Source organism: Sus scrofa, chromosome 12 (assembly GCF_000003025.6).
Source record: "Sus scrofa isolate TJ Tabasco breed Duroc chromosome 12, Sscrofa11.1, whole genome shotgun sequence".
Taxonomy (NCBI): Eukaryota; Metazoa; Chordata; class Mammalia; order Artiodactyla; family Suidae; genus Sus; species Sus scrofa.
The window spans coordinates 26,906,650-26,918,842 of record NC_010454.4 but is presented as its reverse complement, the minus strand read 5'-3'; the positions used below and the strand labels follow the sequence as shown (position 1 = coordinate 26,918,842).

General features: G+C 56.4%; 1 protein-coding gene across 20 annotated transcripts in view; it reads right to left on the bottom strand.

The window, feature by feature from the left end:
* Positions 6,499-12,193, bottom strand: part of CACNA1G (calcium voltage-gated channel subunit alpha1 G) — a 73,712-nt gene continuing 68,017 nt past the window's right edge. For 7 of the 20 annotated variants that reach the window (XR_002337177.1, XM_021067168.1, XM_021067175.1 and 4 more), the window contains 3 exons: positions 9,457-9,634; positions 8,989-9,158; positions 6,499-7,834 (listed from right to left, as the gene is read on the bottom strand). Coding sequence is in view for 19 of the 20 variants with exons in the window: in XM_021067168.1 (XP_020922827.1) it covers positions 7,097-7,834; positions 8,989-9,158; positions 9,457-9,634 (1,086 nt within the window). In the remaining variant the exon portion in view is untranslated. Of the gene's footprint in view, positions 7,835-8,988; positions 9,159-9,456; positions 9,635-11,629; positions 11,765-12,193 lie in introns of all 20 variants that reach the window. The other 13 variants (XM_021067171.1, XM_021067170.1, XM_021067173.1 and 10 more) reach the window with 5 other exon arrangements.

Here is a 12,193-nt window from a genome sequence, read left to right as displayed (position 1 = left end):
ATTTTGGCACGGCACCATCTAAGCTCTCTTCCTGTTCTGATGATCTAGGCTTCTATGGTGAGCCGCTGGGACTCCTCCGCCCAGCTTTTCTCTAAGTTTGGGGCCAGGACTCTTGGGTTCTGTCTTCAGCCCTGGGGCTGCAGCACCATCCCCTTTGGCCCCAGCCTTGTTCAGCATTGGGCCTGCAGCACTGGGTGGGAGCCTCTGAGTTGGAGATCATGGTGGGACCCCTGGCAATCTTTACCTCCTCCACTGTCCCCGGAAGCATGCACTGGGAGCACTCTTCCTGGCCCCTCATGGAATGTGGCCCCTTTCCCACCGCCCTTGAATAAGAACTACAGTATTCCTAGGATATTAGGGTTTTGATTGTTCTCGCAAGACCAAGGAAAATGAAGCCCCAGGGCGACTTCTGGCAGAGGCAGGATGTGCTCCATGTCTTCTGAATACTGGGCTACTTCCATGCATCCTCTGCGGGGTGGGGGTGGGGGAGCATTTCCTGCATCCTTAGTTGTTGCACTCATGCCCCACCCCCACCATCAAGATTGCTTGTCGTGCCCTTCCCCCTGTGACTCATCTCCCTTTCTGCACCTGGCTAACTCTAGTCCTCCTTAAAGATTTCACTCAAGCAGCTCCCCCCACAAGCAAGACTTCACCGAACCCCTCCCATCCCAATCCTGGGCTAAGGACCCTTCTTTTCGCAGCCCGCTCTCCTTGTACTGTATCATTCGTTGTCCTGCATAACATCCCCCCAAAATGTGCACATCTTAAGGACAGGGACCATCTTGGCTGCACCCACAACATGTGGACTTTCCTGGGTCAGGGACTGAATCTGAGCCGCAGCTGCAGCAACACTGGATCCTTTAACCCACTGCCGGGGATCCCAGGCTGGGGATCGAACCCATGACGCTGCCAGCAACCCAAGCTGCCGAAGTTGGATTCGTAACCCACTGCACTGCAGCAGAACTCAGGACCATCTTAAGGGTAGTCTTGTTTATCCCTGTACCCTCAGCACCCAAGACAGTGCCTGGCAAAGTTGGTTTTCAGAAATTTTGTTTGTTTGTTTGTTTGTTTTTTGTTTTTCAGGGCTGCATCCATGGCATATGGAGTTTCCCAGGCTAGGGGGTTGAATCAGAGTTACAGCTGCCAGCCTACATTACAGCCACAGCAATATCAGATCCGAGCTGTGTCTGCAAACTACACCACAGCTCCCGGCAACGCCAGATCTTTAGTCCACTGAGCAAGGCCAGGGATTGAAACCGAAACCTCATGGTTCCTAGTCAGATTTGTTTCTGCTGCGCCACAATGGGAACTCCTGGTCTTTAGGAAATGTTTGTTGACTGACTAAACCAGCATCCGGTGTCCTTAGAAGAGGTCATATGTAGCAAGGCCACTGTAGCATTAGGTACAGTCCCAGCAGTGGATACTGTCCACTCTGCTTTTTTTTTTTTTTATCTTTTTGCTATTTCTTGAGCCGCTCCTGCAGTATGGAGGTTCCCAGGCTAGGGGTCGAATCAGAGCTGTAGCCACCGGCCTACGCCAGAGCCACAGCAAGGACAGATCCAAGCCGCTTCTGCGACCTGCACCACAGCTCACGACAATGCCGGATCGTTAACCCACTGAGCAAGGGCAGGGACCGAACCCGTAACCTCATGGTTCCTAGTTGGATTTTCTAACCACTTCGCCACGACGGGAACTCCCCCACTCTGCTTTTGAGTTTTCAGAACCAAGATGTTTTCATCTGGAGGCTTCTGAGAGGAGCCATAAAGACCTGTGTGTTGGGCTGCAGGGAGAGGGTCCAGACCTCTCCCAGCTTTAATGGCCCTAATCCCATCCTCTCTCTGCAACAGACTGCAGCTCCAGGCAGGATGGACAGTGTGTGCTCCATCCCTCTCCCCGCCTCCAAGCCTGCCAGTGAGCATCCCAGGGGAACCCTGGCAGAAAGATGCAGAGATAAGATAATTTCAAGGTACAGCTTCAAGCAGGAATGACAGCAGGGAGAAGAAAGCAGAGCAAGTGGGAGTCGGGGAGGCCCAGGGACGGGAAACCCTGCAAAGGAAGAGAGTCAGGTGGGAACGGATAAGACGGGGGAAGGGCGAGGAACAGCAAAGGCTGTGAGTTCTCCCTTCCACTCACTGCCTGGTTCCTTTTAGCCCTTGTGGCTCCTTGAAGGCCTGGAGCCCCCCCAGACCAGCTTCCAGATCTCAAGGTCCAGCTCTCTATTCCCATGCAGTGGAGCATGATACCTTTCCTCCGGACCCCCATGCAACGGGGGTCTGCACTGGCCCCACTGGCTTTTACACGTCTGCCCCTCCACCCCTAATCTGCACTTAGATCTGATTTGGCAGGCATGCGAGCACTGGCTGCTGTGCCCGCTTCAGGAGTTTTCAAAGCAAGAAGAATTAATTAGCTCCACGAGCCACGGTCAGCGGCTTCCGCCCCTGAACCAAGGCTAAGTCACAGTTCTTAGCAGAATTCCCTCATGGGCATTCGCTGGAGCCACCACCTCCTTGACCTGCCTTGCTGTGTCCTCAGAGCAGGGTGCCAGGCCACAACTAAAGTCTCTCTTAATTTTTGGCCGCAACCATGAAGTTTCTGGGCCAGCGATCCAACCAGAGACAAAGTTGTAGCCTGGGCCACCGTTGCACCCATGCCAGATCCTTCACCCTCTGTGCCACAAAGGAACTTCCTAAAATCTCTTTTGAGGGTTAATTTCCCTTCTGGCAACCACTGTCCTAGATTTTCCTGGGTCCACTGACGGTGGACTGGGCACCATGGACTCAGCCCTCTGATGGCTGGGATTCCAGAGAAGTCCTTTACTGGGCTCTGCAAGCCACTTTCCTCCTTTGGGGGCGACACAGAGCATCCGTCGGTAGGTATCCAACAGTGTCGGTATCCTCTCCCTGGCTAGGTACCCCTACAGAAGGGGCACCTGGGTGGTACCAAGTGAAGGTGTCTTGTGCTGCCACCTGGTGTCTGATGCCCCCACTGCACTGTGTGGCCAGCCCTTCCCCCCCAACCCCCCATAGGAAAGGTGAGAGGAGGTCACAGAGCTGTGACGGCTGAGGATTAGGGGTGGGGATGGAGGTAAAAGTGTTTGCAGAGTGGGAGAGGTCTGGGTGGGGCAGAGGAAAGGGCAGGAAGTGACAAGGCAGGGGATGGGAGGAGGAGGAGAGCAGGTGCTTTGTGGTTCAAGGGCAGCGTTACGTTGCCGAGAGGTGGTGCCTGGGAAACTGGGCAATTGCAGCGTCAGTCTTAGTCAGCCCTTGGCCAAGCACCTGAAGCTGAGGGACACCTTCTCTTGTGGCCAAGCCTCTCTCCACACCAGGTGGGGGGCTGCGGGCTCCTCTAAGCCTCTGAGTGCACCAAACTGGGAGCTCATGAGTACATTTCCATGAACGCAAATGTGACGGCTTTGGAAAAGTCCTCCCTGGCAAGTCATTTTGTGATCAGGACGCCTCACGCCGTGTCCCTTTCCTTTCCACATTGGGAAAGAGGCTTGGATGATGTGAAGCCAATTGTCTGGATGTTGTCCTGACCAAAGATGAAATTCTGATTCTGCCTTCTCCTGGCTGTGTGATCTCGGGCAGGTCACTTAACCTTTCTGAACCCATTGCCTCATGGGACAATGAGGGCAATAGTACCTCCTGTGCTAGGGTGTTGTGAGAAGTCAGCGAGAGACTGCAGATGAGCCTCAGATTTGTTTTTAGCACCAGCTCTGCTTGCTCCTCTTCCTAGTCCTCCCCACCCCCAGAGAGACCTTTTCTTGGAGTCTTAAGGTAGGGGAAGCAAAAGCAGCTAAGCCCGAGGTGGGGGCCTGCAGCTGTTATCATAATTTCCTCTGAACCTGCAAGGAGACAGCTGAGAGCAGAAGCACCAGGGTAGATATTCTTACCTCCAAAAGCTCCCCCATCCCTGAAGCTCCCGGCCAGTTCCAACCCAGTCTGGGGTCCTAATGGCAGACCGGCTGCCTCCACCAGCCCCTCTTCCCTCCAGACTCCTCCAGACTCCTCCGCTCCCCACCCCAATGTATCAAATAACCATCTAATCAAACATCATGAGGTTCGCATCCTGTTATTATTACTACGGTTAGTAAGATTCAGCAGCGTCATGATTTCCACTTCAAAACCCTTTTAAGGAGACAGAGAGTTTCCATCACTGATAAAGATTTTGGACTCCCATTGTGGCGTAGCGGAAATGAATCCTACTGGTATCTATAAGGATGAGGGTTCGATCCCTGGCCTTGCTCAGTGGGTCAGGGATCCAGCATGGCCGTGAGCTGTGATGTGGGTTCCAGACATGGCTCGGATCGCACGCCCCCCGCGTTGTTGTGGCTGGGGTACAGGCTGTCAGCTGCAGCTCCCATTCAACCCCTAGTCTGGGAATGCTCGTGTGCCATGGGTTGGGCCCTACAAAGCAAACAAGCAAACAAACAAAAACAAAAAAAACCCACCAGATTTTACATTGTTGGGGGCGAGGCCACAATTCTCTACCCACATATATCCACTCTCACTCTGAGGGGGTCCTGGGGGCAGGGGGTGGGTAGGAAACCTGGGATGGAGGGGAGGGGGTAGCTGCCCGGCCTCTGGATTCACCTTGACCCAGATTCTTCTAACCACTAGAGGAAAAAAAGACCCCAGAGCATCTTCTGCAAATCTACCATCCTTAGGGAATAGATAGCTATGAAGTGCTACCAAAATATAAAAGCTTAATCTGCAGACCCAGGGGACAAAACTCTATGAATTTTGTGAAGCTTTGCTTTTTTTTTTTTTTTTTTTTAATAAAAAGGCAGTTCCTACATGCACCCCCTTCTTCCCACCCAAGGAGGCCAGAAGAAAAAAGCTTCACGCTAATGCACACCCTAAGAGGATAAAACTAGATGTTTGCTTCAAGGAGTGGTATCATTTCTGTCCAAAAGAGCAATTAGAAAAACTTTCATCAGCTTAGAAAACACTGAATTGGACAAAGCCTCCAGGTTCAACCATCGAGCAGCTACTCCACCACCTCTCCAGAAACCCAAGTTCAGACAGAGGCTCTCAGTGAGGGCTGCTGAGCCCCAACTGTCACTGAGGTTTCAAGAGTCCTGGGGTTTGGGAGTTCCTGTTGTGGCGCAGCAGAAACGAATCGGACTAGGAACTGTGAGGTTGCGGGTTCAATCCCTGGCCTTGCTCAGTGGGATAAGGATCAGCGTTGCTGTGAGCTGCGGTGTAGGTCGCAGACAGGGCTTGGATCTGGCGTTGCCGTGGCTCTGGCGTAGGCCAGCGGCTACAGCTCCGATTCGACCCCTAGCCTGGGAACCTCCATATGCCTCGGCACCGCCCTAAAAGGACAAAAGACGGAAAAAAAAAAAAAAAGAAAAGAGTCCTGGGGTTTGAAGGTACTGGGGGTAAGGGGGCAGGAATGTCAAGGGAGTGGGATTGGGGTGGCTGGCAGGGACAGACCCACAGAGCCTGTGGTTAATGACCATGGCATCGTGTCTTGGCAATGGAGTTTCAGACAAAAGTGGTAGCACCAGAAAGGAGGCTCTGGGCCACGGCACCCACCCCTCCTCCTCTCCCCTCCTTCCCGCTGCCTCCTTGGCTGTCTTCGCCCCCTCCCTCTTCTGCAGGCTCCCACTGGGCAGGCAGCAGCCGACTTTGTAAACACCTTGACGGCGCTCATTCATCACCCCCTAGGGGGCCAGCTCCCCACTCAGCAGCCTGGCCACCCGACCCCGCCAACTCCACCGGGAGGTCCCAGCCCGGCCCCCCTCCATCTCAGGAGGGGGCAGCTCACTCGGTGCGCACAGCTTAATCTCATTGCCGGCCCCGATGGAGCAGCGCCCCACCGTGTCCCAGGGGTCCTCCCCCAAGGAGGCAGGCTGAAGCCCTGACCGCTCAGGTTATGGGGCTGCAGCCTGACGAAGGAAAACCCAGTTACATGGGCTCCCCCCCACACCCCAAGCATCCTCACTGCGGCAGCTGAGGTCCCTCCCCCAGCCTCAGTCAGCCCCATTATCCCAAACAGCTTCATTATGCCAATTTCCAGCTTTCAATGGGCGGCTGATAGCTGTCAGCAGAAATAAGAGTTAATCTGGAATTACGCACATTCACAGAGCTGCCTGGCGGAAAGGAAGCGATAAAGCTTAGAGAGAAGCAGGAGTAAACCCCACTGGTCCAGGCTGCCCACCCAGCAGAGGGGCTTCTCTTGCCCCTGGGAGGGAGGGGTGTAGCATTTCCCCGATTCCTCCCACCATGGGCACGTGTAAACACACATACACATGCACAGAGGCAGCTCCCACCCCTCCCCTCCCCACCACCCACTCCCCATCTCCAGGAATCTCTCTCCAGTGCCATCTGGAAATACCTAACTCTGTCCCTTTTTGCTTTTACTCTGGACCGGGATTAACTTTTTATTTTGGAAAATTACTTTATTATAGATATAGATATGTATGTATGTATATATAAAAAGGTTCCATTTCATTTGTAAAATCTTTTTTTTCTTTTTCTCTCTCTCTCTCTCTTTTTTTTTTTTTTCCTACAGAAAAGGATGATGAGGTTAAAGGAGAAAATAAGTTACATTGCAGTTTCCAAAATGGTTCTTGCTCTCCACTGAAGACAGGCCCCCGCCAGGGCTGTAATGCACTCTCGGTCCCAGCTTGTGCTTTGCAAGAAGAGGGAATATAACTAGACTAGTTAGGTTAAAATAGCCAAGAGACAGACGCCTTCGCCTCAAAAATATTCTGAGACACATAAAAGCAGAAGGAAACAAGTCTCTTCAGTCACAAAATGCTGTACATCCCGCAAATACTAGATTCAATTAATTTAATAAAATAGAATATACATAGAGATTCTGCACAAACGTATTGCTTTCTCCCAACAGCTCCTGGTGTCGGGAACCTCAGCTTCCCTGGGCCTCTCTCCCTCTGCCTGGAGCCAGGGTGGCCAGGGCTGCTGCTTCTAACGCTCCAGAAATTCTGCTTGCAGGTGCCCAGCGCCACTGAGGCAGGGGGAGGGCCTCCTTGGTGTCCATATGGAACGTTTTTCAGGAATAGAGCCCAGGAGGAGGAGCTAGGATTTGGCACCCAGTGGAGAAGGTGAGTGGGGGGCGGGGGCAGGACTCAGGGGTCCAGGTCTGCTGGGTCAGAGGATAAACCAGAGAGACTCAGCACGTCTTTCTTTGGGGAGGGCGAGGCAGCCATGCTGTCGGGAGGGCCGGAGGCCGAGGGATCCTTGGAGTCGCTGGATGGAGCCCTCCGCCGGAGGCAGACGCCAGGGCTGGGTGGGGGCCGAGGGCCCTGGCTCTCCGGGGGGTCTATGGAGATACTGGGCGGGCTGAGTTTCTTCTTGGGCCGGCTCCCAGGTCCCCCAAGAGGCTGACCCCCGAGGCTAGAGGGGCTGGGACCCAGGCGGGGTTGGGAGCCACTGTCCAGGCAGCTGACAGCGATGGAATGCCTCCTCTGTTCATCCAGCCAGGATGGAGGCCGTCGGGGGCAGCTCTGGGCCTCCACGCTGTAGCATTTCTTTAGGTCCCTCGGGGATGGGGCTTCTTCCTGGCCGCCCACCGGCAGGAGGTCTCCTGAAATCCAGCTCAGCTCCGTGTCCAGCTCTAAGCTGCTTCTGGTGTCTGGTGGGCCCTCGTCCCGGGCGGGTTCCAGGCCTGGGCAGGGGGCTGCCGGGGGCATGTGCTTCGAGATCTTGCTCTGGCTGCGGGAGTGCGGTGGCGCCTGGGGGCTGGGGCGGCCCCAGAAGGAGGAGGCCCGGGCCAGCGGCGGCGGGGCGGGCCCTTTCACCTCCGACAGCAGGTCTTCCCTGCTGCCCAGGCCCTGCACGTCCAGGGAATCCGTCCTTATTGCTGCCTGGATGGGTCGGGAAAGCGGGGAAGGGCTTAGCGGGGCTTCCTCTCCCCAGTGAACTGTCCCACTTGGCAGCCCCTCCTCCCCCTCCATGGAGCTGAAGGACCACCCTAAGCAGAGGTAGCAGGTTCTACTCTTGTTGGGAGATGGGGAACCACATGCCGTCTGACCGCTATCATCCACGGTGCCCCTACGCCCACCCCCAGGCCGGCAGGAACCGCTCAGTACAGCTCCCAACCCCTGCCATCCAAGAAAGCACTGGGCCAGCTCTGCTCCCCAGCTGGCTTCTGCCCGCCTCCCAGCCTCGACCCAGGCTATTTCTGTGTCCTTAAATACCCTCTCTGAATGGCAGGCACCCCTTGACTTTATGGGCTCCGTGATTTAGGGCCTGACTCTTTCCTCCTGGGCACCCTGCTGCACACACACACGTGCACCCTGCACACTGCCGCCACAATGGCCCGATGGGGTGTAGGTCTCCACTATTACACCATGAGCTCCAGACAGCAGGGGCTGTCTCATTTGTTCATGTCCCCAGTGACTGACACATAGGGGCGGCTCCGTGAATATTTTCTGAAAGGATGAGGGCTGTGCCGGCTCCCCAGATGTACTGGATGGAGCAGTTTCTGATGTGGCCATCCCAGCACGAGAGGCACACACAGCACGGGCAGTGGCCTGGGCACAGTGGCAGAGGTTGGGGGGGGGCGCAGACGAGCCTCACCTGGCTACAGGAGCCTCTGCTCTGTGCCCCCCAAGTGTGGGCTCTGGAAGGGGGGCCCTGGGCTTGGCCAAAAGGGGAGACCACCTAAAATGTGCCTCATGCCCCTCAGCTAGGTCTAGAAGTACAGAGGCTCGGGAGGCAGCTTTGGGCCTTAGACAGCGAGTCCAGCCACCTGGGTTCTACCTCCAACTTGACATGCATCCCTGGGCAAGCATGGCCCCCTCAGGTCTCTGGGCCTCCTCTGTGAAATAAGCAAGGGGGTGCAGATTTTCAAAGGGCACAGGCCACTTCTGCTTTGCCCAGAACTGTGTCCTTGGTACCTAGAACTCAGTCTGGCACATCACTGGCACACAAACATTTGCCGAGAGAATGCAAAACCCATCACCAAGAGCCTAGGGTTCCCAGCCCCGGCCCACACCCACCCTCTACCCCTGCTCACCTGGCGCCTGAGGGGCCTCTGAGCCAAAGGGGAACGGCCGGGCGGGGGCAGTTTGGGGATGGTGACCCAGGTGGGGGCACCGTGGGGCTGGAGCAGAAGGGGGGCATCTTTGGGAAGCTGCAGGATGTAGCTGGTGTCTGCTGGCTGGGAGTGAACGGACAGGATGGAGCCTGTGAGGGGAAGGAGAAGAGTGAGAGAACTGGAGAGTCAGTGTGCCGAGTCCCGAGTCCCCCCGAGTCCCTCTCGTCCACTCTCTCCACTGAGCCCTGCCCCTGTCGGGGCCTCTAGCCTCACACCCCACCCCCACTCTGGATCAAAAGCCACCCCTCTCAGGCTGGGGGCTCCCCAGAGCTAGGAGAGACTCCTTTGGCCCCCTCGGCATCCCCACTTCCCAAGGGCAGGGCGGAGCTTAGGCAAGGATGGGATCTCCCAGCGGAAGCCGAGCCGACCCACCTCCAGTCTTGGTACCTGACTGAGCTTTGGGGAGCCCCCAGCCCCTGTGTCCCAGGGACCCCTCGGCAGTGCTCCCATCCCGGCACATGTAGCTGTCGTTGGGCAGAGAGTGTGTCCGGCTGACCCCAGCCTTGCGCACAGTCAGCAGATCTGGTCCCAACAGGATGGGCACCTCCTCAGGGTGGGACTCCATCTGCAACCGGAGGGAAGTGGGAGGAAGAGGGAGCACCCCGATTGGGTAACTGAGGCTGAGTCTGGCCTCAGAAACCAGAAGCCCTTCCCCCCGCCCTGGCCCCTCCCTGGACCAGGTGGCGATGGGATGAGTGTGGTCAGGGAGAAGGGACAGACACACGGATGAGCCCTCCATACAGAGAGGGGAAGGGGGTGGGAGGATACCCCGCCCCCTAGAAAACCATTCATACGGCATGACCTTGGCATGTCCCAGGGGGGATGGCAGAGGAGCGAGGGGGTGTCCAAAGGAGGAGAGCAGCCCCCAGCCCCCAGCCCCCAGCCCCCAGCCCTGCAGGCGGCCCAAGAGCTCATTGTCAAGGGCCCCTGGAGAGGCTCGGAAGCTGTCCAGTGGAGAGGTGAAAGCTAAAAGCAGCTCCCCCATCCCAATTGCTGTGCTGGGGCTGAGGGGGGATTGGGAAGTGGGGGAGGACCTTCCCAAAGATCAGGGTCAGATGAGGCAGCCCCAAACTGCCTGCAGAACAGAGGCTGTGTCGCCATCTAGTTCCTTAAGGTGGCCCCAGCACCCAGCCCTAGAGAAGGGCTGGGTTGATAGGAGTTGAATGACAGAGGAACACTGAGGGGATGTCATAGCTGGCTCACCTACCTGTCTCCTCCCTGCTCCCCTTTAATTAATTACACAGTGATTCTGGCAGGTGAGGTGGGGGGGAGCAAGGCCTGGGTCCCATGGACTCCGGTCCTCCTTTAGGGGACAGACTGGGGATGGGAGTGTGTCCTTTGAATGTATTTCAAAGGAAGGCAGTAACGCAGCCATTGACCCCAGCTGGAGGGAGACAAGGTTTGTTCCTGAGAGATTTCTCCATCACTCAGTCTGTTGCGGTTCACAAAGAGGCTGTGGGGTCCTGTCTCCACAAAGATCCAGCCAGTTAAGTAGCCCCAGCAAGCCTGAGTGTGGCTGTGTCGGAAAATGGTCTGGATCCTTACGCTTCCTGGCTCAGTCCCAGGCTCCACTTCTGCCAGCCCCACTCCAAGCGCCCCAGGAACCCCTAGCCTGTGGTCAAGGCCCTGCCCTAGCAGAGCCCTGTCCCTTCTTATGTCCCCAAAGGAGGAGGAAGGCAGGGAGGAAGGGGCTGCTCACAGTCAGATGGGGACAGGGAGCTGGGCAAGGGGGGGAGAAGCTGTCAGAACACAAAGAAGCCCCCCAGGACATGGGGACACATAGGGACAGTGACAAGGGAGACAGGGACGGCCCCCAGGTAGAGAAGGGCATGGTAGTGGCAGCAGAGATGTGGCTCTCACCCACTATGTGGTGGTGAATGGCTCATGTTGGGGGGGGGGGTGCTGAGAGGGGGAGGGCTGGCTTGCACAGGGCTCCAAATACAGAGACTGACTCTGCATCCAGACAGGCCCTTTGGTCAGCTGTGCTGCAGGATGACACCTCTGTGGGTTTTGTTTTGTTTTGTTTTGTTTTTTCGGTCTTTTCCAGGGCCACGCCCACAGCATATGGAGGTTCCCAGGCTAGGGGTCTAATCGGAGCTGCAGCCACCGTCCTACACCGCAGCCACAGCAACGTGGGATCCAAGCCGCATCTGTGACCTACACACCACAGCTCACGGCCACACCGGATCCTTAACCCACTGAGCGAGGCCAGGGATCGAACCCGCAACCTCATGGTTCCTAGTCGGATTCATTCACCACTGAGCCACGATGGGAATTCCCATGACGCCTCTGTTTTTGAGCTCTGTCACTCCTCGGTGTCTGGATTAACCCTTTCACAACTGCCACCCCTAGGCTCTTCTGGGCAAGGCCTCCATTTCATCCGATCGAATTTCATTGTCCCCCGTGGGGGACCCGAAAGACCGAGCAAAGCCTGGGGCACTAAGGGCGCCTCTGGGTGGGACCCGGTGGCAGAGCGAGAGGAGGAGAGGGATCTGGAGCCCTGCAGCCAGCCCAGCCCCTGGAGAGGCTGGCGGAGCAGTGAGGGGCTGTGTGTATGTACATTGCTCTCCAGGGCACTAAGTAAGAGTGTGTGAGTGTCATCAGGCAAAGAGTCATCCGTCAGAGCTAGAGAGCAGGGCGGTTCAGACACAACCTCTGACGTCAGAGACAGAGCCTCCATCTCAGCTAGAGGGATCTAGACAGGGAGAGAGATGATCAGGCATAAGAAACCAGGACAGGGCACACTCTCGAGTGTGCACACACACACATGCACACGTGCACGCACACACACAGACACGCACACGCGCACACATCACACAGAGCTCCTCTTCCCCGTTCACCAAGCATAAGGAAAAAAGGCCCCCCTTCTCTCTCCCCACCCCTTTGCCAAGAAAACTGAGAGCGCCTCCCCTCCCCCCCAACCCCCACTCCAAACCCCTGCTCTGATCAGGGAGGCTGCGCAGGCACCAAAGAGCCAGAGCAAACAGTGACAAAGCGAGGAGACACAGAAACACATTCTAAAGATGCCCCAGGAATCTTACAGCCCCTCCCACACTACCACCACCCAGGGAGGGAGCAGGGAGCGGGCAGGGTTTCTGACTCTCAGAAAGAAGATACCAGGAAA